This window comes from Seriola lalandi, unplaced genomic scaffold (assembly GCF_002814215.2).
Source record: "Seriola lalandi dorsalis isolate HSWRI2012SDOR001 ecotype SW California unplaced genomic scaffold, Sedor1 jcf7180002054873, whole genome shotgun sequence".
In the NCBI taxonomy this organism is placed as follows: domain Eukaryota; kingdom Metazoa; phylum Chordata; class Actinopteri; order Carangiformes; family Carangidae; genus Seriola; species Seriola lalandi.
In genome coordinates, this window is record NW_019525426.1 from 738,871 (window position 1) to 762,063 (window position 23,193).

General features: G+C 40.4%; 2 protein-coding genes and 1 pseudogene across 5 annotated transcripts; 2 read left to right on the forward strand and 1 right to left on the reverse strand.

Annotated features, from left to right (window-relative positions):
• Positions 1-154: 154 nt before the first annotated feature.
• On the forward strand, positions 155-7,500 carry LOC111671256 (kelch domain-containing protein 10-like). Its single transcript, XM_023428335.2, has 11 exons — positions 155-171; positions 320-1,473; positions 2,252-2,344; positions 2,657-2,878; positions 3,420-3,574; positions 3,726-3,874; positions 3,979-4,063; positions 4,143-4,209; positions 4,317-4,364; positions 4,465-4,604; positions 5,082-7,500. Exons 2-11 carry the CDS (start codon positions 1,389-1,391, stop codon positions 5,289-5,291), a joined length of 1,254 nt encoding a protein of 417 aa, XP_023284103.1. The 5' UTR covers positions 155-171; positions 320-1,388; the 3' UTR covers positions 5,292-7,500.
• On the reverse strand, positions 7,488-18,154 carry LOC111671254 (uncharacterized). 3 transcript variants are annotated; one of them, XM_023428333.2, is made up of 20 exons: positions 18,027-18,154; positions 15,383-15,538; positions 15,182-15,288; positions 14,966-15,080; positions 14,200-14,316; positions 14,048-14,109; positions 12,602-12,754; positions 12,278-12,469; positions 12,065-12,164; positions 11,790-11,931; positions 11,468-11,651; positions 11,072-11,171; positions 10,279-10,412; positions 10,152-10,183; positions 9,529-9,665; positions 9,270-9,415; positions 9,084-9,178; positions 8,926-9,004; positions 8,709-8,817; positions 7,488-8,094 (listed from the first exon to the last, which is right to left on the reverse strand). In XM_023428333.2, exons 1-20 carry the CDS (start codon positions 18,094-18,096, stop codon positions 8,021-8,023), a joined length of 2,304 nt encoding a protein of 767 aa, XP_023284101.1. In that variant the 5' UTR covers positions 18,097-18,154; the 3' UTR covers positions 7,488-8,020. The 3 variants fall into 3 exon arrangements, with proteins under 3 accessions (XP_023284101.1, XP_087035973.1, XP_023284102.1); XM_087179847.1 differs by having other exon boundaries at positions 9,553-9,665; positions 14,972-15,080; positions 18,027-18,153; XM_023428334.2 differs by having other exon boundaries at positions 9,553-9,665; positions 18,027-18,153.
• Positions 18,155-20,228: 2,074 nt separating this feature from the next.
• On the forward strand, positions 20,229-23,193 carry LOC111671259 (uncharacterized; annotated as a pseudogene). Its single transcript, XR_015438594.1, has 5 exons — positions 20,229-21,608; positions 22,248-22,432; positions 22,546-22,643; positions 22,745-22,905; positions 22,997-23,193. The product of XR_015438594.1 is annotated as an uncharacterized LOC111671259 (transcript).

The following is a 23,193-nucleotide window of genomic DNA, read 5'->3' on the forward strand; positions in this document are numbered from 1 at the left end:
CAGATCAGGAGTGCAACAAAAAGTTTGCCACAAAGAGCTATTTTACTGGAACAACTGCAGAGTCTGGACAGGCATCAAGGGCCTGAAATGTTAAACATTAACATGCATTTACATAGAACACATGCGCTGTGACATGCTTTTAGTGAAGTGAACTGCAGCGAAACAACACTGGTAATCAAAAAAGTTCATTATTATTGTCACTGAGACAACTCTTACAGTTCTTATGTATATTATGTTTATTTTCACAGACGCTATCTGAACAATCCATGTTAGCTGTTCATGTGATGATTGATCTTTCTGTTCTGTTTTGCTACTTCAGCCTATCCCAGTGAGCTCCAAATCAAGATTACCACATGTCAGCAAAGCAGCCCCAGAAGATCTGGGGGAAAGGTTGACTCGGTTGACTTGGTTCAGTTGTCAGGTTGCAAGTCACCATACACTTTGGTGGAGAATGTAGATCTTGACTTACTGCAGCAAGCAAACAAATTACAGTAGCTTACATAAACTCAGGATATCTCTCACTGAAGTTTAACATTACCAGATACAGTTATGCCAATCTATCTGACAGAAAATACACAGAAAATGTATCCAACAATCATAATCAATTAATTGTTTAAGTTTAATTTTTCTACCAAAAATGTGACGTTCATTGGTTTCAGCTCCTCATTTGTGAGAGTTTGTTGCTTTTCTTTGTCCCATGAGTTAATAAATTAAAAATCTTTGGGTTTTAGACGAAACAAATAATTCATGTCCCCTTAAACTCGACGAAATGAATTTCTTACATTTTATAAATCAATTGATCCAATTGATCAATTGATTAAAAAAATAATAGTTTGGGATTTTTTATTAGATGCCAAGTCAGTTTCAAAAATCAAAAGACTACTTTAATCGTGAGTAGAATTTTTGCATCACAGTGGCGGAAATGGGCTTCCATGTGTTAAAAGAGGAAGGGGGCGCGCTGAGACTGCAGTAGTGTAGTGCGGGGTCCAGATTTTGGTGCAACACCAATGGGTACGAGTCTTAGGCAAGGTAAGGAATTGTCTCCCTTTTAACCACACGGAGAATGTAAAGCTTTTATGTACTGCGATATTTGAGCCGATTGTGCATACTGTATGCCAACACTTAAAAACTATAAACATTTCAATGTGGCTCTTGAACGCGACATGCAGGGTCCCTCCTCCTGTGATTGGTCAGTTGAGGGCAGCTGTCTGTGACGTTGCAGGCAGCAGCAGGTGTGGACGGACACACTAGTTTTTTTTCACTTTATTTTGGTCCGTCTGTCGAGCCTGCAGTCTCATGCCACGGCGTTTGGTGAAAGTGAAGCGGGTGCTGGTCCAGGTCTGGGTGTGACTCCCTCTTTGTGTGTGTGTGAGTGCTCTCCTGTTAAGATGTCGTCGGCCCAACATGACGGGACCTTCAGTCAGCTCAATAAGTTTGAGAAACTGTCGTGGAGGCCCTTCATCCGAGACTCAGGTTTGTAAACAGCACCGACCACCCTGCTGCCTCACGCTGTCAGAAAAATCAAACAGCGAACTAAAGGAAGCTAACAGTAGCCATGGCTGATGAAGTCTTTGTTTACACCAGGATGCTAATTTGTCTGCGAGTTAGCGATGCTAGCTGTGGTGCATCACCGCCAAAGCACACAGGCCAACGTTAGCTAAAGCTGCTACGGAAGAGAGCAAAACATTTGTGAGTGAATGAATTCCAACAGTCATCAACAGAGCTATTGTTATTGTCCGTAAAAACGGATTAACATATGAGAGACCGATAGGAAGATGGTGGGGGACGTGTATTAGCGACCAGGAGGGGCCACTGCAGACAACAGCGCACACACAACGTTAGCTTTACTTCACTGATACAGTTCAGAAAACAGACATTACTTACATGAAATCATGGGTTATAAAACTTAAACTCTGTATGTTTGATGTGTCAAACGGCCTTCAACTCCACAAAATGTTATGGTATGACACCTTTTTGCATAATCATTAACAGTATGCTAAATTAAAAGGTTGAGACTGGACATAAAAGCAGACAATATTAACTCCCGACTAGTGGCAAAAGCCCTTCTTAATGTTCTGGTGATAAACATTTCAACCAAAGACTCACTAAAATGATTCAGTTTCCTTTTGATGCAGAATCATAGTCAAAGGGGTCAAATCTTACAGTTTTTTAGTAGAGTGTCAGTACATTAACTGTTCATATTTCAGTCAGCTTGTGTGTGACTCTTTCCCTACTGTTGACTGACTTACAGGCTCTAAGAAGCGGGCACGGTGGCTTCAGGCTCGACGCATCTTCTCCCCTTCCTGTCCCAACCTGCGGATCCCCAACAGGTTTCTGAGAGAAGGTGCTGAAACTGCATGACCTCCCCCTCCGACCCTTTTTGCCTCACAGATGGAAACGGATGTCAATATAAACTGACTTAGTGATCCTGCTCCTGTAAAATGCATACTGTAGCTGTTGTAAAACTCACCAAGTTTTACGCTCAGTATTTGTAGGTAAAGACAATAAGCCCACATTTGAGGAGGACAAGATGATAGACACTGTGTTGTCTAATATTTAACAGCAAAGATGTAGTTTGGTAAACATCTTCATTTCCTTTTCCCTTTACATCAGGGGCTCAAAAAGTCTGTCTGTCTTTTCCTTGTTCCTCCAACAGGACACTGTGTACCTCCCGCCCGGAGTGGACACCGCTGTGTTGCAGACAGCACCAACCTGTACGTGTTTGGGGGCTATAACCCAGACTTTGAGGAGGCAGGCGGGTCAGAGAATGAAGACTACCCTCTTTTCAGGGAGCTTTGGCAGTTTCATTTTGCCACAGCCACGTGGCAACAAGTCCGCACGGAGGGTTACATGCCTACAGAGCTGGCCTCTATGTCAGGTAAAACCAGCTACCGGTCTTATTTAAAGGAACCCTATGGAGTGTTTGGCCACAGGCTACGGCTTCGAAGCAGTGTTTTTACAAGTGGGTCAATGCTACAGGTGGCTGTAATGCACCAAGAAATGCCGCAATGTGCCACCAAAGGCTGTGAAGAAGGAGCATGCTAGCTAATAAACACAGATGTAAACAATGTAGGTTTCAAACATATAAGAACAATTTGCTCTGTTAATGTTTAATGAGGAAGAAAATTGAATATAAACAGTTTACAATAAAAATCCTCATGACACCTTTAAGGCCATCTGTGTAAACTTATACACTGCAAACAATCAGCGTGTTTTACATGAATTTAAGCAACCAGATTACAGTCAGCCCTCTACAGTAACCTGATTTCTTCAGTGACTCAGGGGCAAATGTAGATTTTCTTAGTTTATTCTGATGAGTGAGAAAATAGAAACACTTGCTTCATGAAACACTTGGGATAGTCTGCAAGATATTAAAACTGTAGTAGAGATTGATTGTGTTGCTTGTCTGTCGCTTCCAGCTGTTTTACATGGCAACAACCTGCTTGTGTTTGGTGGCACTGGGATTCCATTTGGTGAAAACAATGGCAATGATGTCCATGTTTGCAACGTTCAGTACAAGCGATGGAACCTGCTCAACTGCAGAGGGAAAAAGCCCAACAAGATCTACGGGCAGGTGAGAGTGTTTGTCTCTTTATAGCTGGTTGAATGTGCAGCTTAAGTCCTAAAATCTTTTTCTGTGTCATCATTTATTCACTACTTTTTGACTACTGTCTTTAGCTGTGTATTCCATACACAAACATCTATGAGTAATCTCCATTTCCCAGGCGATGGTCATCATAAATGGCTACCTCTATGTGTTTGGAGGGACAACAGGCTACCTTTACAGCACTGACCTGCACAGGCTGGACCTCACCACCAGAGAGTGGGCCCACCTCAAACCCAACAACGCACCGTCAGACCTGCCTGAGGAGAGGTCAGACAACAGAAATCATTTTAACAGTCACACAGTGTTTGACCTGTAGTGACTTCCCAACATGATAATTGAAACGTACTGAAAACGAATGCCTGATTTTACAGGTACAGACATGAACTAGCTCATGATGGACAGAGAATATACATTTTAGGAGGTGGGACTTCCTGGACATCATATTCCCTGGACAAGGTAGCCAGCCACATATTTTACATAAGCACAAAGTGCTACTTCTTCATTTTATCTATTTAATACTATTTGTCTTCATCAGATTCATGCATATAACTTGGAGACAAATTACTGGGAGGAAATAATCACCAAACCCCATGAAAAAATAGGTTTGTGATCCACATTCAGGTCTTTTATTTATTTTATTTTTCCTGAATGAATGATTTGAAAACAACACAATAAATTCACTTTGTTTTATTTGCTATCATCATGACAGGATATCCTGCTGCCCGCCGTTGTCACAGCTGTGTGCAGGTCAAAGATGGTAAGGAGTATTTCACACAGCAGCTTCATCTGTGTACATGTCTGAAATGTTTTTTTTTTTTTTTTTTTTAAATCATGTCTCATTCTGTTTTAATCCGCAGAGGTGTTTATATGTGGGGGTTATAATGGAGAGCTGATCCTGTCGGACCTTTGGAAGATCAACCTGCAGACTTTTCAGTGGACCAAGCTGCCTGCCATCATGCCGGAACCAGCCTACTTTCACTGTGCTGCAGTCACTCCTGTCAGTAAAATTTCTTTTCACACGTGTCGCATCCATACTGTCGACAGATTTGTCCTCTACACTGAGTGAGAAAAGAAATCTACACAAAGTTAGATGAGAGCTTTATTTCCTGTAGGGCTGCAACTAATGATTCAGATCATTTTCATTATTAATCTCCTGATTATTTTTTCAATTAACTGATTGTTCAGTCTATAAAATGACTCACTATTTCTCAGAGCCCAGGATGACATCTTCATGTCCTGTTTTGTCTGACCAACTGCCCAAAGATAATATATTCAATTCACAATGATTTTAAAACGGATTTGAGCAGCAAATCCTCACATTGATAAAACTGAAAGCACAGGACATTTGGAGTTTTTGCTGAAAGATTACTTAAGATTATCAAAATAGTTGCTGATTAATTTTATGTCAATTGACTTAGCGAATAATGGCCTAATTGTTGCAGCTCTAATGTCCTGTACTGGTCCTCTGCTTCAGGCTGGCTGTATGTACGTCCACGGCGGCGTTGTCAACATGTCCGGGAACCGGAGGACTGGCTCTTTGTACAAAGTGTGGTTGGTGGTGCCTAGCTTGCTGGAACTGACCTGGGAAAAACTGCTGAAAACTTTCCCTCACTTAGCCCAGCTGTCCACACTTCAGCTGCTCAGCCTGGGACTGACACACACACTAATTCAGCGGCTCAAATAGAGGGAGTGCAGAGACTGTAGGAGGCGGTATGTGATGGAGCAGCACTGGCTGTAATATTGCAGTTAACTAGGCAAAAAAGTTCCTGAAACAAATTCTGATGTCAGATGGTTATGAAAATACTTTGAATGCCTTTTAACTCCAGTCTTATGTAAATGTGTGTGCTTTTTTTTTTTTTTTTTTTTTTTTTTTTTTTTTTTTTTTTTTTTTTTAAATACGAAGTGCAATGTTTTAACTTTCTCTGTATGTGAACGTGTCAGATTGGACTTTGCACGTACCCATCATAAGCCATGCATCAGTGTGGAAACCAGAATCACTGTATGCTGATTTCCACTTCCTTGTTGCTCAGGGGTATCTTGTGCAATACTCCGTTTTTTGTTTTATTTATTAATTTTTTTTACCACACATCGCTGTCACTCAAACTTGTGGAGCATGAGCAAGAATTGTTAAATCTTCCAAAGACCATTTCTTGAAAGGCAAAATGAATGTCGCTTCTGCTCGAGTAATTTCAGCTTCTGTTTAGAGGTGCGCCTGTTTCACTGTTGAAGTGAAGACGTGTTGCTGCCAGTCAGCTGCTGCTACGCCCACTGTGACATAGGTAAGGTTTAGAGATGACTGCAGTTTCAAACTGGAGAAATTTGTGACCAGTTTTCATCCTTATAGACGCTTACATTTCTATTCATCTAGAAATATGTTAAATTCTCTGAAAAGTGGCTCACTGCTCATCATGCATGTTATAACTGTGATACCTCTCATCAGTCTAACTAGGTCAATTATTTAAGCAATCATGTTTTAGCCTCAAGGACTTCCTGATTGTATGCTAATATCGAGCTGTAATTAAATTGAAAAAAAAGTTTCCCTCACTGGTCACATTAGGCCTTATGATCAGATGAAAACCCAAAGGCCTCTTTAAAATCATCTGTGACATTGCATCACTGTGAATCTTGTGCCTCTTCTATTTTTCTTTTTGGAAAAATGAAGCTGAGTACTTTAGAAATGAATTTACACACCTGTAGCTCCACAGCAATTCTCAAGCCTTTTTATTTCTTCATTTGGTGCCTTCTGAATGACCAAAATATCACACACAGTTAAAAAAAAAAAAATGTTTTAAAGACTTTTATCTCTTCATTACTGTCTGAACTGTGTACATGCAGGCCTTTTTTCTCCATGTGATTTAGCTGGTGCTCTCCAAGTGAGTCTTTTGTTGCTGAACTTTTTCTGCTCATGATTATTCAGGAGATACCACTGCCACTAAAGATTTTTCATCTACTTAAATCCACTGACATTTTTACCTATTTATTTTTCTCACCATGCTGCTGTTTTATTTAATTTATATTTTTACACACAATTTTGAATTGTAGCAGATCATGTAGCTATATTTCCTTTTTCACCTGATTTCACTGTCCTGTCAATGTCTGTGCTTCAACTCCATTTTAACCTCTAGTTGTTTTTTGTTTTTTTTTTTTAACTTTTGGTCTTGTTTCTCGAGAGAACATTGTGCTGTAACAAGGTATGAGTTGTATGTGAGGAGCATGTCAGGCGTACTCAGGATGTAAAATACTGTGATATGGCTCCGCAAACATTAACTATCGTTAAAATGTCAGCAGGCTCAGTCATTTCTGTGAAATCAGATTTAGGTACGCCCTGCATGACTTTGATGAAAACCAAACTTTTGCTGTTACTGTGGACTGTAATTCTTGAATACTGTAGTAACACTTCCAGCTGCTTGCCTTTCTTTCATCTGTTTGGTTAATCTCTATCTTCAATTTTAATATTGAGTTGAGTATCTCGGCAGCATTTTATTTCACACATTCACTGTAACTGTGTTGGTACAATATCAAGCTAAACTCATCTGAAAGTTATTGTATTATAATTCCCTTGTTCACATTCAAAATCCCACTTCAGTCACTTTTTTCTGAGTTTGACATGTTATGGCCTTATTTGTGTCTTATTGTGAAGCCAGGGTCCGCTTCATGACATGCTCAGACCATATTGCTTAAGATTGAGATGTTTATATTTGCATCATTTTTGATGTTAATGAGAGTTGAATGATCTCTTTTGCATGTCAGTATGCTGTGCATGTCACTTTACACAAACTCCTTGGAGAAAAGGTGAATATGTCCTCAAAGACAATTACGGCTATAATGTACATCATGTTTTGTAATTCCTGTCTGTACAAACAATAAAAACACGGGCAGCCGGTTTTTCAGAATGTTGTATTGCGAGATATTATTGCTCTTGCAATGCATAGCCAGCCATGCCACTTTTTCAACAATAAAAAAAAACCCCACAATTAACTCTAATAGACATGTACCAGTTTTACATTGGAGTTAAAAAGTGTACAAATGTATCACAACAGTACCTTCGACAAAATACCATTATTGCAGTGTCTTTATATCATAATATCCATTTGTATTATAAAAATACTGCTTCTCTCTCAGTCCCCACAGTTTAGAGCATAAGTAGTCACGTATGTTAGCTTACCTACTGAACTGTTTTCAGTATTAGGAGTAATATGCAGTCAAAAAGTACCTACCTGAGATTAAAATGTTCAGTTTCATCAGTTGTGTAATTCAGGATACAACATACAAAACAAATAAATAAAATAAAAGTCCTACATGATCATTCAGTCATAATCCATTCAGGATATAATATCACCAAGCGGGAGTGGTATTGAATTTGCACGTTCAGTTTCTTCCAGGCTTAGAAATTGGAAAATCGCTGATCCACATTCAACAGCCTGCTGGAGATGGAGCGAAGTAATACAGAGCCAGCAGGATAAGGTAAACAACCACCAGAGCCGTACCTGAGAAAAAAGAAGACGGGAAATAAAAATGGATGGAAGGTTTACATGCCACGCCCTATCGTTGCAAGGTGTCACTCGATAAGCATGTTTCACTTCTTAAACATAACATTATCCTAGGAATACTGAAAGAGAATGTATTTAGAGATGTTTCTTGTTTTTAATGCAGCCATTGCAGAGATTTGAAACGATCTTGGGATATGACATCAAATTTTAGTCAGTGGTAATAATTTATAATCATAATGAAATTCAGATGCACACAGGGACTGTTGGTTTGTGACAACTTCCCCTGAGGCAAGTTTGGCCGATCTACTGAGATATTCAGATAACTTTGCTGAATAAACCTCTGAACATCCTCAGGATCAGTGACTGATATATAAAAAAAGAACAGTGTTCTTGACTGAATCAACTTTAGAGACAACGAATCAAACCAAATGTTTACAATTGGTTTTCAAAACGTAAAGGGGATGAAATGCAACTATAAATCTAAATAAATCTAAAAACTTTTGCTGAATGCCATTTTATTTACATGCACATGGGAATTGTTGGCGTTCCAACAAATCCAAATTTCAATTTCCAAGAATGTCTAATTAAACTGTAAAAGTTTTAAAACTCACCCTGAAAATAATCAGACTTGCCGTCCATGAAGATGTAGTTGACCACAATCACACTGAAAATGCTGGCCCACAGGTGCAAGTCACTAAATAGCAGCACAAATCCCACATCCTACACAAAGCAGAGGTGGTCTTCAATCACAGGAAACTATAAAACAGCAAACATTTGATTTTTTTTTATGAATGAATCAATGATGAAAATGAGAGAAGGATGACTTACATAGAAAGCATTAAATAAGACCAGTATTGGAATCTGTAGCATGCAGACCTGCACAGCAATACAGCCCCCCACCTCCAAGCTGAAAAGAAAGAATCATTTAGATGCAGATATCACTTTTTAACCTGTCCTGGTACTTTCTTTAATAAGACGTGATTAACCTGAGACTGATGTTGTTTTGGAGTGCAAACTGGATCCCATTAACAATCTCTGGGATCTCAGGAACCATAGCAAGAACTGTCACCCCAATGAAATACTGGAGAAACAAAGAGAAATATTAGCACCAACAGAGGAAAACGACCAAATAAAAAGTGCCTGAGCAGCTCAGATGCATGGTTCTCCCTGACCTGAGAGACGCTGGGTTGGTTTAGTATGGGCTGGATGTGCTCAGTGACAAGATCAGCACAGGCGGATGTGAGCACAGTGGCCATGATGAGGATGACCAGAGACCTCCACCGTGACCAGTGGACCACTGCACCATGGTGGCCAGTCACTGTGTGAACATACACAAAGAGATAATGGTGTGGTAAGTTACCATTCGATGGATGAACCCTCACTGTATTGTAGAGTAATTATGCAAGGTGCAATTTTGTGTTAGCTCTTAACTGTGACCACCAGAATGATTCATACCCTGTCCTTCTTCAACATGGATGTTGTAAATGTGGGAGTGTGTCTTCAGTGTGAATATCAGACCAATGATGTAGGCAACTGGCAGGAGGGTGGACACTGTGTACACCAACGGCCTGACGACAAGAACACACACAGTAAATGTGAAGGACGAAATATATGGAAGGTATTACGGCTGACTGAATTCATTAGAAACTCAAAGGACCATATGATGATTTAACATGTTTTAGCCGTTTTTTTTTAACATATATTTATACCTTTATTTTGAAACTTGCTTGAGGAAAGTCTTCCTTCACAAGTTGCATTTCTTGCACATATAAAATACAGGCAGTTTTTTTTTGTTTCCATCAATAGATTGCATTATCTCAAGCATGTTTCAAGGTTCTGCAAGTGATTTTCATACTGTACTGACTGAAACAGCTCGCTGGAAGGGCTGCATCAATATACAAGCGTATGATATGCAAAGTTAAATAGGAGTGATGGTGGTAGTCATAGTAATTTGCAATTTGTAGTCAAAGGGCAAAAAAATGCAAGACCAATGGTCAGTTAATTCCTCTTGATGACTATCGGTATATATAAAAAAAAAAAAAAAGATTTCTTACTCGACATGGCTGTGGAAGAGTGTGCCATTGTTCTGTTGAATAAAAATAATAAAAAATACATTATACATAGAACAGTGCCTTTAAGTCAGTGCATGTTAGGATGTGTTTCCTGGCTACTGATGCTGACCAGATCGTAGTGGCAGTTGTGGCAGACAAACGGTCCGCTGCTGTTGCTCGTGCTGTTTCCTCCAGTGGAGTTGGTGCAGGCCTCACACACCAGGTTCCCATAGGCCTTGGAGAACAACGTTGGGGCAAATACACCTGCCATTTACAGTTAAGAGGAGGTTTCAATTGAAGACATTTTGGTAATGCTTTAATATGGCAGTTGATTTCACCCTTGGCACACACAAATAGACCTGTACAGCTGGTTCTGTCACTGCCATCATTGCCTGAGCAACCATCGAGAAATTTCATGTCAGATTTGATCTATGCATTAAAAAAATGCATTAAATTCATTTACAAATTCAGCAACGTTTTAAAGTCACTAATTATTTTCATTTGATTATTTAATATCCACTAGAGAGCAGTGTGGCTCAATTGTGTAAATCTTTTAGAATGTATGTTTGCTAAAATGTGGTGCAGCTACTTGTATGGAGGTCTAAACTGCTGACCCTGCTAGTTTCCTTTCCTGATGTGATACAAGCAGGCAGTGTGGAGCATGTCTGAGAATGACCGCACAGCTTCTCCTGATGGAAAAACTGCAGCAAACTAAAAGTGAGTAAGTGAGTTTGCTAGTGAGTTAGGAGCCAGTTTCATGAGGTGGTTGGCATCAAAAAGTACAGCTAAAAAGGAGAAAATTGTTTACTACTGCCCCCTGTGAAAGGTTCTGTGCCGTAGCTTTTGTCATTATCACCACCTGTGCCTGACACTTCCAAAAATGTGCAACAAGGTGATAGGATATTGTTTTTTTGGAGACTTACCTCCTACAGAGATGAAAAGCAAAGCAGAGCTCACTCCTGTAGAGCGACTGTTGAATCTTTGCTCACTGTGTCTCAGCCCGCCGATTATCATGCAGATGCCCTGAGAGAGGGACAAAGCAAAGAGCCTCATTCATACATGTCGGATTGGTGTTGTGTGTGTGAGCATTTTTTATTTTTTTTTAATACATTATTGTGGCATTAACACTGATTCAGTGAACAGCTCATCGAGGCTGCATGTTGAAAGGACGCCTTTAAGGATGTGGACTGACATGCAAATTCACTTCAAGTTTCAGTCATATGGTTGAGGCAAGGAAAATGTACTGAGAAAAGAGGTTTTTTATTTTAAGTTAAGGACTTTAAAAATGTAAAATGTGAGTTAAATGCAGGTTGGCTCACAGGAATGAAGAGGATGCATCCGAGCAGCGTGCCAGTCAGCGCTGCTTTAACAACCTCCTGCAGACAAGGGTTGGCTGCATGGTGACCTCTGATCAAGGCTGTGATGTAGAAGGTCAATTCTGTGATGGAGCCGAAGGTAGCGTTCACCACTGCCCCCACAGCAAAGTTACTCTGGGCTGAGATACTGCAAATGCAAAAATCAACAATTAACATCAGAAGCACTTGCTACAAAATTATGTTAAAACTCTGTTAAACATGTTTGTTACACGAGATGCATAGTGTCACTTCACAGGTGTGTTTCAAGGTAATGAAAACAGCTTACCTGGCAATGCCCATACCAATGTAATAAGACAGAGGTATGATGGAGCCTGTTGCTATGGCGAACTTGACATCAGAGCTGGCATAGTGATTTTCTCTGTCAATATATCCAATTACTATGGCAACTATTACTAGAGGGAGGAGGTCTGAGATGGGGGTCAAAGATGATAACAGGTGTTCATGTCGCGCACACACACACACACACACACACACACACACACACACACACACACACACACACACACACACACACGCCTCACATATAATGGTAAAGGATACTAACAGCGAACACATTGATCCCATCAACGGTGTACTTGTAGTAGTACCAGTTTACAGCATGGTAGCAGCACAGTAGCGCTCTGGTCTCATAGCCTTGATGCTACAGATCAAGTAAAAAAATAAAGAAACTAGTGCATGAGCATAAAACCAACGCTGATTAATCTCTTCCATGTTTATGTGCTGTGACCGATAAATATTAATTCCCTCCCTTGCCTTCCTCTGTGAGCAGGAGGAAACAGAAACATCCTCAGGAGGCAAGAGAAGAATGACGGCCATGGTCCGTGCGTTCATCTTGGAAACAGGGATGGTGAAGACCAGGATCCAGGAGAAGAAGCAGGCCAGGGAATGAATGACCACCAGAGGAGGGTATCCCAGCAGCAGCCACATGTAGGTGGAGAAACGATGCTACACAACCAGAAGGACACACGAGGTAATGATATCCTACACTTTATTTCCATGTCAGCTTATCATGTGCAGAATGGTGCTCATCTATGTTGTATCTGTATACTTTATATTTCTTTAAGTGTGGAAGGTTACCCAGAAGGGAGTGTGCGCAGGTCGTCTTGGCAACTCTTCGATTGGCACCTCTGTGGGTGAAGGCAGCAGAACTGGTGAGTTATCCTCCACCCCATCTATGTTGCACTCACAGTCTGGTGCATGCTCACAACATCTCCTCAATGTGTTTCCGATCTGAAGAAACACAACCAGAGGAATATGTGATTTTCACTGCACTGATTTGCGAAAGAACGAAAGAAAACAACTGGCTGATATCACACATGTAACAAATAATACCAGCAGGTTAGAATGTGAGCAATATGAGGACATCAGGGTAATTTGGTTCCACAGGATGACATAATTGTGCGTATCAATGTAGAATGATATATCAATTAATGTTGGGGAGTGAGAGCATAGTAACTTTTCAGTTCAGTAACATTTGCAGATAAGGAAATGGCACTACTGATGTATCTATGACACCTCCTGATTTTTATAAGAAATCAATAAACTGTGACAGTATAACAGGATTGCTGGCACAGCTTATAGCGGCAAAAATTAGTCAATGACACAATAGGTCTATCAATATAATATCAATTAGCAATTATTTGGATAGTTGTTGAATCTATGTATTGTGTTGCAGAGACATCTACTGAAATTGGCATTCTGCCCAGCTAGCTGTCTTGTAATACCACTTTGTACCTCAAGAGTCACTAGCGAGTCACTGTAGCATCCAGTCAGTTCAGTTACAGCCCCTTGTTGTAACTGCAAGTACGCCACAACCTGCTTTGCAGCCATCCTCTCTCTGCAGCATCTCTCCACTCTTTCCTAAAGCTCAGCTGATGATGCTGCTCTAGCTGCACTATCTCTCCTTCGTCTCTTGTCATCACGACCCTCTTCTATCACTATTATCTTCTCTGTCTCTCTGACCGAGCAGACTGGGTGAAAGGTCGTCATTGTCAGTCTAATGATAACCAAAAAAAACAATCTACCAGTTAGATAATCAGATTGCAAGGTGAAACTGTTTCGAAAATATTATTCCCCAATCCATGCAGGTTTGGCAACATGTCAACAACTATTCTACATTCTTTATTGGCTTAAAGGAGAAATGTTTCCTAACACCAAACACCTACTCACAGCTGAAATGTGTGTAGGTTACTGTTACTGAAAATGTAAGTAGGTGTGTTTGTGTTTGTGTTCACTGAGCAGAGGAATTTTGATGGATATCTGTTCAAAGAGTCAGCTGCATTTAAATGTTTTGCAATAACAAGTTGCTGCAAATGGCGGGTAGTGTTGCAGACTTGTGGTGTTATTCAGAAATAACTATAAATAAATATAAATAAGACTTCTGCTTTCACGACCACAGGTTGGGGTGGTGAGGAAACGACAGGTTTTTACTGTCCATCTACCTAATTTCAGTTTGTCAAAAAAGGAAAAGAATCAACAGGAGCAACGTCCCAAGCGTTTACTAAACCCAGATCCAAACAGTACCTCGTGGATTGACTTGCCGAATGGCCACAGGAAGTAGCAAGACAACTTCCAGCAAAGCTTGCCTGAAGACAGAGACGAAGACAAGAATAAGGGGAAAGGCTGATGATCAGTAATGAGCACAATCATTATTCTTTGTTGATTAGCTCACCTACCGTACGGTACACCAGTGATAGTGATGAACATAAGTATGCTGACCAGGAAATACACCAGGGACACCCACCAGCCAAAGAGAAACACATATGCTATATTTCCACATGTGATGAGATGACCTGACATCAGGAAGACAAACAGACAAAAACCATTAGTTGTAGGTTCTCCAGCAAACACATTAAAAATTTTTTCTCCATGTGAATTATTTACAGTATACAGGATACTTTATGGTTTTTTACTCATTATTTTTTGCATTTTCCCCCTTTTTTTTCTCTCAGTAATATTACAATTGTACTTGTCAAGTTAATTGCTGAGATCTGGGAAAACAGTGACATCTCTAAAAACAAGTCAAATGGGGAGATCAGACAGATTTTATGCAAATAGCCAAACTCAACTACAGCACAGACCAGAGACTGGCCCAGAACTGGACAGTCTGTGCTTGCCTCAATGCTCCACAGGGGCACAAGGGGATGAGTAAGTGATTTAGAAACTTATTTGGAATGTACACAGTAAAATGATTTGCCGAGCTAGCTGATGTGATCAGTTTTACTGATTAACAAGAAATTATTTGTTACATTTCTGAACCCCTTGTTACATTTCTGAACCCCTCGTGTTTTTGTCCTCAGATCTCAGTGATTACATTGGTGAGCCTAATGTTACCATAATAAATTCAAACAATGACCATGAAAAATAAGGTCTAAGTTGTACTGAATCGGAATTATCTGTCAACACAAAGCTTATACACCACAAAAGGACAATAACCTGTACCTGGACCTGAATGTGGCTTAATGACATTCAGTTCAGAGTAGAGCTCTTTCACAACCTCTGACCTGTCTTCAAACGGACGCTCTGTCACATGGCTCTTCCATTTTCTGAAACCAAACTAACACACACAGACACACACGCACATCAAATATTGAGTTTACCGGCTCTGCTAAACTCCAATCATTTTTATTTGTGGCAGAAAACCTTCGGGCTTCTCACCCTGTAGTTGTTGACCACTTTGTTGGCTTCCACTTCGTTCTCTGCTCTGATGGTTCTCTTGCTTTGAATCTCCTCCCAGCTGTCATCACAAGCATTATGGCTCGAACCTAAAATGACAAGCAACCAGATGACAAATAAACGTCTGTAAACTACCAACATTGCTGTTGAAAAAAACGAAATAAGTTGGCACCCAGTACTCACACGTGTGTGTAGGTATACACTTTGTTGTGCAAAGTGTGGGAGACATGGATTGATGTGTTGGCGGAGTGCATGTGTCTGCTGAATTAAGTCGTTCACCTCGGTCAAGGATCGGTTCATGATTGTAATCTGCCTGAGGATCATGCTCCCATGAAGGATCTGCATCGCCAAAAAAGAAACAAATTACTCTAAAGAGAACTAAAAGATGTTTCAGATACTCACAAAGTTAGTAGTCGAAATATTGGTCAACATGATGATAGAATTAACAATAATACATACAGCTACCGTGTACTATTTGTCCATGATCCAGTCACATTTCATTATTTGTAGTAAATCAAGTGGCATAGCATGATATTATGTTTACTCATCAGGTCATAATTTAGATTAATTTATTGTTTTGGTATAGCACTGACTGCATTATAACTTTTAGGTGTCTATTAACTTATTAATTCGGTGCTGAAACCTGTGATTTGTTTTAGACTCAGTCATGCAGTCAACAGTTTTTTCTACATGATAGTTGTATTTGCCCAAATTAAGCAGTTTTCATTTAAACATTGCTGCTTTTCTGCTATCAAACAAGTCTTTGTCTTGGGCACAAAGTCCTCGTGCTCTGACTTATTGCTGCTCTGTGTCAGTTACACACTGTATCTGCACTGCAGTGCATTCCTTACAGTGCAGAGTCAGAGGGGATGAGTCAAATTACTGGCTCTCTCAACATTCACTGTACAGCCCAGAACCCCTCCTCTGTCAATAGTGGCACAGCTGGTAGTTCAGATGTCTTGGAATCACACTGGAAAAAAACCCATCTCACACACACACACACACACACACACACACACACACACACACACACACACACACACACACTGATTCAAAAATCATTACCCACCCCAACCCCCAACCTCTAAGACTTCAGCAAACAGAGACATCACACGCACCACACCCACAAAAAGCACATGACACTGGCCATCCTCTCAATCAATTCTTCACATTACTTTACACGTTTTTGTCCAGCCTTAAATGCATTACCCCTCTGACTGAACAGCCTTTATGTCCACATGTATGTCAAGAATCAATGCATTTGGATTGTGAGTCTTTCTCTAGATGTATACATGTGTCAATGTCTTGAAGCCTGTACAGTATGCTGAAAAAACAAACTTCCTCCTCTATCTGTGAACTGAGTACCAACTCTGACAGCCTGACCACAGCTGCATTTGTTCTGCAGGGAAATCGGAGGCGTAATTAAGAGTAAAAATCGTATCAGATCATTCATTCTTCTTTTCATGTCTAGGGTTTGCCTCTTCCAAGATACGGCCTTGATTAATGAACAAATTTTTACAGATCACTGGCATCATGAGGCAAGCAAGCACAATAATCAAGACTTCCCCCTTTTATATCAGTTCAGAGTAGTCAACATACTTTTAGGTAGAAGTAGTCTTGCTTTGTTTCCTCTTTCTGTTTCTGTACTTGCTTACTGAAATGTACACAAATAGAAAACGTGCCACTGAGTGATAGTGATTGTGTATTGACAGAGGGGGTTTGGCAGCATTGTCTTGATTCACGACTCATAGCTTTGTTCTTCGATGTGGAGCAGGAAGACCTTAAAGCTAATAATGAATGTGAAATCTTACGACAGGAAAGAAAAGTCAAGTTTCTGACAGTTAATAACTTCCTCTCAGTGTAACCACTAGATAGCTGGTTTCATCAGTAGCATTTGAAGACATGAAAGATAGCCCTTTTGTTCCTTTGTTTATTATTACTTAAAAATGCATACATACATAAAAATGCATGAATAACTAAGTCAATTCCTCAATTCATTTAGACTCTTCCAGGTTTAGCAGTTTTTGAAACTTTAGATATGTTTACACAAAGTGAAGAAGAAAGTCTGGAGGACTAAAACAATTGTTACCTTAATCAATTAGTTAATCAAACTAATCTGATAATCAATTATGCTATCCTTTATGCTACTTATCAAGAAAGAATGTCAAAAATTCCCAAATATAATTTGCTGTTGTCTCTGTTATACTACTGTAAATCGAATTTATTTGGGGTTTTGGGACTGTTGTTTAGAAAAAAAACAAAAAATTTCAAGCCATCACCTTTGACTCTGGGAAGCTGTGATGGATTATACACTATTTTCTGGTTTGTTATATCATAATAGCCAGTAACCAGTAATAACCAGTTGCAACTCTAGTTTGGACAGCTACAGGATGTCCATCTCACAACAGCAAACACTACAATTAGGCAACTTGACTTCAAAACTGGTAAAAAACAATCACAACATATATATATATATATATATATATATATATATATATATATGTGTGTGTCCAATGTCACATGACACTTTTACTTTTATAACCTTGACATTTCGGCACAGACTGAGGCAGAATTGGCATATGCACATGCACACACTGTGAGAACCACCTCGTTAATCAATACGACGTGACTGTGCGATATGCAACAGCTCTGTCAATACCGAGCCGACCGTATTTACCCTTTTAATTCGCGTAATAACATCACGGCAAATGACGCCTACTGTAAACAACACTTGAAATGGAGAATGCGTTTACTGTGCTGTTAAAGACACAGTCGGCTTTATTACAAAAAAAAGTTTTTTCATCAAACACGAGCTTCTGCCGCTCACCTTGCGTGTGCTCAGGCGGCCTCCTCCTCCGGCTGCTCGTGCTGGAGCTCTGTGTGGATGATAGAGACATGTCCGCCCGTCGCCTCGCCGTTAAGACTTATAACAGTTTAGCCCAATGACTGTCTGACCCGCTCCTCTCGTCAGCGAACGGACGCCGCGGACGCACTGATTCACGGAGGATTTGGCGGCTTGGGATTGTGGGAAATGTAGGCCACCGTGGTTGAGCAGCTGAAAGGGAAAACCGAATGTAAACCATGTAAAACTACTCTAATGTGTAACAAAAGCCTGCAGTGGTGGAAGTAGTAGGCCTATTCAGTTCCTTTACTGCAGTAAAAGTACTAAAACTAATATGGAAAAATACTCAGTTCTAAGTAACGTCCTGCATTTAAAATGTTCTTAAATAGCAACAAAATATATTATCAAAAGTAAAAGACATCGTTATTGTTATATTGTCTGACTATTACAAGACATCCTTTTATTTTAAATTAATTTTATCTCATTCAGAGACCTGAATGTACATAAAATACAAAAATACAGCCTATATAAAATAATATATAATTGTATATAACCTATGTAAAATCCAAATAATCTATGCAGCTCCTCTCAAATATATGTAAAGTAAAAACTACATATCTCTCTGAAATGTAATAGTAAGGGGCAAGGAAATCATCCTTTCACCCATATAGGCTATTGTCAGTGTCAAACAAACACAACTGTCAGGTGTCACCCTTGATCAGGGTATCAAGACTTGAAATGAAGGTGACAATTTCTGCAGCTGGTCTGCTGTTAATAAATTAAAAATCTAGCCCTTATTTAGCAGGTGTCAATAGCAGTCCATCTGTAATGTATCCATGGCGCTTGTGGCAGAGACAAAGGAAATAGCTCCACGACATGGTCAAACACAAGTATTGCATGGATTTTTTTTTTTTTTTTTTAAATCTCTAGCTTTACAGTTAAACTTACCTGACAATTGTTGGCAGTTTGTTTTGTGAGCAAAAGGAGTTATTGTGCAGTTACGTGTACACTCAGGAGCTTTGTTGCATGGTCATACCAGATCATGTACAGCCTTACATGGTCTGATATGACCAGCTGCTTATGCTGGATAATGTTAGCATACTTCAATTTGATATTTATGTGTAACAAACATTAGTTTGCTGACTTGAGTTTTCAATACTTGGCTACTGTTATGCTACATGTCATAGACAGTTACTTCACTGGTCTCATCACAAAAGTAAAATGAGAATTAAATAAACCGTTCCGCAACAGGTGTCACGTTTTTGTTTCCTCCTTGTAGTCATGTTCCACTTGCCCTCAGGCAGTTTGTTTCATGATGATGTCTTTAAAGCAACCGAAACCAGAGAGTCTTTCAAATTCAAGGGAAATTCCATATAATTCTGTAATTTCTACTTGGAGCCTAAAAGGTACCTGTTTAGAAAGGTTATATACTCTTTAAGTAGGGTTATAGAGATTTAATTTATTGTTCTTTACAAGGGTTAGAGTTACGCCCAGTAATCTCCCCTTTTACAGTGCAAATCTATCTGCTACTGCAACCACCAGTCTATTTCGGCAGGTAAAATGAAGTTCAGTTTGGCATAGTATGTCAAAACTATTATGTCAAAACAGATTCTGAGGATATAGATGTCCCAAGTGTTCTTTCTTGTCCTCCGTCTCAGTGTCATCTAAACCTTTGACTCTTAAGTTATAGCTGTAAGACAAATTGCTACCTAAACCAAATCAAGTCATTGTGCATTTGCAAAAAAAAAAACAAAAAAAACACACAAATAAATGTGACAAATACAGCTTCAGGCCGCAAAGACCTTTGAAAAGGTTTTTGTGACCCAAATGTTGGACTTGCAAATATATATTTTAATGTCAAACTGTCATCCACGCCAGTGACCTGATCTGATAGGAAAAACACGTGTTTCAGCCCCATGTTGCACCCATACAACTGATCATGTGAAGCAGCCAAAGGCTTATCAAACATTACATAATGCCCCGATTGGTGGTTATTTGGTTTTGGAGGTGGGGTTTTTTAAACAACAAGTCTGGTCACATATAAATGTGGCAGCACACATAAGAGATACACTTGGGGACTGCCAAGGTTAGACGACTGTGAAACCATGGAAAAGCGTTGGAGTGCCACCTCTTTGGTGGCACTTGCACTGCTTGGCAGCTTTGTTGGGACAAATGTAGAAGCTCAGGGCTCAATGTGGCAGAACGCTGGAGCTAAGGGTGCTCCACCTCCTCAGGCACCACAGACCCATCAGCCTGCTCCACCACCAAAGGATCCTCAATACCAACAAATTCCACAGTTCCAACCTTCTCCACCGCAAAGGTCTCCTCCGTATGGTCAATTACCACCGATTGTTCCATATCGTGATCAACAATATGTTCCTTCACCACCAAAGGCTGTTCCACGTCCTCAAGTACATCAGGTTTCACCTCCTTCACCACCAAAGGCTGTTCCACGTCCTCAAATACATCAGGTTTCACCTCCTTCACCACCAAAGGCTGTTCCACGTCCTCAAGTACCCCAGGTTTCACCTCCTTCACCACCAAAGGCTGTTCCACGTCCTCAAGTACCCCAGGTTTCACCTCCTTCACCACAATTTCCTCATTATCCAAAAATCCAACCTCCTCCGCCTCAAAAGGTTCCACAATATTTTGACGTGCCACAGATCCAACCTCCTCCGCCTCAAAAGGTTCCCCAATATTCTCACGAGCCACAGATCCAACCTCCTCCACCTCAAAAGGTTCCCCAATATTCTGACATGCCACAGATCCAACCTCCTCCGCCTCAAAAGGTTCCCCAATATTCTCACGAGCCACAGATCCAACCTCCTCCACCTCAAAAGGTTCCCCAATATTCTGACGTGCCACAGATCCAACCTCCTACGCCTCAAAGGGTTCCACAATATTCTCACGTGCCACAGATCCAACCTCCTCCGCCTCAAAGGGTTCCACAATATTCTCACGTGCCACAGATCCAACCTCCTCCGCCTCAAAAGGTTCCACAATATTCTCACGTGCCAAAGGTCCAACCTCCTCCGCCTCAAAAGGTTCCACAATATTCTCACGTGCCACAGATCCAACCTCCTCCGCCTCAAAAGGTTCCACAATATTCTCACGTGCCAAAGGTCCAACCTCCTCCGCCTCAAAGGGTTCCACAATATTCTCACGTGCCACAGATCCAACCTCCTCCGCCACCAAAGGTTCCTCATTATCCTAATATACCCCAGACCCGACCTGCTCAACCACAGGTTCTTCCACCTCCTCCTCCTCCAAGGCGTGCTCAATATCCTCAAGCACCAAAGTTTCAGCCTCGAGGAGTCTCCAATTATAAGTCTGATCCAGATGTCCTTCTACCACAGAAACCATATGATCCACAGCAACCGAAACAACATACATCTCCACAGGACCCTTCCATTTACCCGTCCACTGGTTCAAAGCAGCCTATTTTTCAGAGTTGTGAGGTGGCACCAAATGTGAGAGTCCCCTGTGGAGGTCCTGATATCTCTGCTGCTGCATGTGAAGCCATTAGCTGCTGCTTTGATGGGCGACAGTGCTACTTCGGAAAAGCAGGTGGGTTTTTGGCTGTTATTACTCTCTGATTATATTCAGTAAATACTGTATCATTTGTATCAGCAATGGATGACATAAATCTTATTGTACATTCAACTTTATGTATTTGCCATTTTTTGTTTTCAAAAATATGATGCAGTACTTTGGTTAAGCTTTTAGAACCTTTTCCTCAGTAACCTTGTATCATACTCATAATATTACACTTACCTTACTAATGAGGCCAAGATATCACCTGATTTGGCATCCTTCAGCACAATACAAGAAATTATTAAAATTATTCTTTGATGTGTTTAACTTTGATAAACGTTTGCTGTATAAAATTCCGCTCTGACCATCAGGTGAAAATTTAATTTTGTCCAATACCTGTAAAACTGTCATTCCCATCAGATTTAGCTGTACTTTAGTTGGTAATAATTACCAAATGTGTGCATGTTACCATGCTAAACTAAGCTGGTGAGCATGGTGAACATCAACATATTTAAATTGTCATTATGAGCGTCTTAGCATGTTAATATTAACAGAGCTGTACCATATATAAACCCTCAAATAGTCACTTACATGGCTGTAGTCTTGTTACATTTTCTTTGATCAATAATATCTAACCACTCAACTTATTAAAGCCTGTATTTGTGCCACTAGTGACTGTCCAGTGCACCAAGGATGCCCAGTTTATTGTGGTAGTGGCCAGAGATGCCACTCTGCCCCACATTGACCTTGAGTCAGTCGCTCTGCTGGGGGGAGGTCAGGGCTGCACACACGTTGACTCTAATTCAGACTTTGCCATCTACCAGTTTCCTGTTACCGCCTGTGGCTCTGTTATTATGGTAAGACCTTGATTGTCTAACATCTATTCTGTATTTATTTTCAACAAATGAAAACAGCTATAAATTAGGCTTGTGCGTGGTTTCACCATAAAATGCCATTTTGTCTTTTGTAGGAGGAGCCTGGTGTAATAATCTATGAGAACAGGATGTCCTCCTCATATGAAGTAGGAATTGGCGACCGTGGAGCCATTACCAGGGACAGCTATTATGAGTAGGTGATCATTTTTTAGAGCATTACAGTGTTAAAATTAAGAACAAACAAAAACACAACATAAAAATTAAAACCACATAATGCCAATTTTCTCTTGGCAGATTGCTCTTCCAGTGTAGGTACATCGGCACTTCTGTTGAAACTGTGGTTGTAGAGGTATTACCTTTGCAAGATCCTCCTCTACCAGCTGCTGCTTTGGGACCCATCCAAGTACACCTGTGGTTGGCTAATGGGCAATGCCACACAAAGGGTTGTAATGAATGTAAGTGTGTGTCAGCCTGGCTGTGTTGCTGCATTTATAAATCATTTCATAATGTTGGTCGTCATATTAACTAATAACTCTGCTCTTACAGTGGATGTGGCCTACAACTCTTTCTACACGGATGCAGACTACCCTGTGACCAAAGTACTGAGGGACCCTGTGTACGTGGAGGTTCAACTCCTTGACAAAACAGATCCAAACCTTGTCCTGACTCTTGGTCGCTGTTGGACAACCACAAGCTCCAACCCTCATAGTCTGCCCCAGTGGGACATTCTGATCGATGGGTAA

Bases quoted from the DNA above. Each gene is read 5' to 3' on its own strand.
- LOC111671254 (XM_023428333.2), bottom strand. From the start codon at position 18,096: ATGTCTCTATCATCCACACAGAGCTCCAGCACGAGCAGCCGGAGGAGG. The intron at 12,755-14,047 runs GTACTGTTTGGA...GTGTTTCTTCAG, and splicing joins TCGGCAAGTCAATCCACGAG to ATCGGAAACACATTGAGGAG. The intron at 12,165-12,277 runs GCAAGGGAGGGA...CTTGATCTGTAG, and splicing joins CCTCCTGCTCACAGAGGAAG to CATCAAGGCTATGAGACCAG.
- LOC111671256 (XM_023428335.2), top strand. From the start codon at position 1,389: ATGTCGTCGGCCCAACATGACGGGACCTTCAGTCAGCTCAATAAGTTT. The intron at 1,474-2,251 runs GTTTGTAAACAG...ACTGACTTACAG, and splicing joins GCCCTTCATCCGAGACTCAG to GCTCTAAGAAGCGGGCACGG. The intron at 2,879-3,419 runs GTAAAACCAGCT...TGTCGCTTCCAG, and splicing joins AGAGCTGGCCTCTATGTCAG to CTGTTTTACATGGCAACAAC.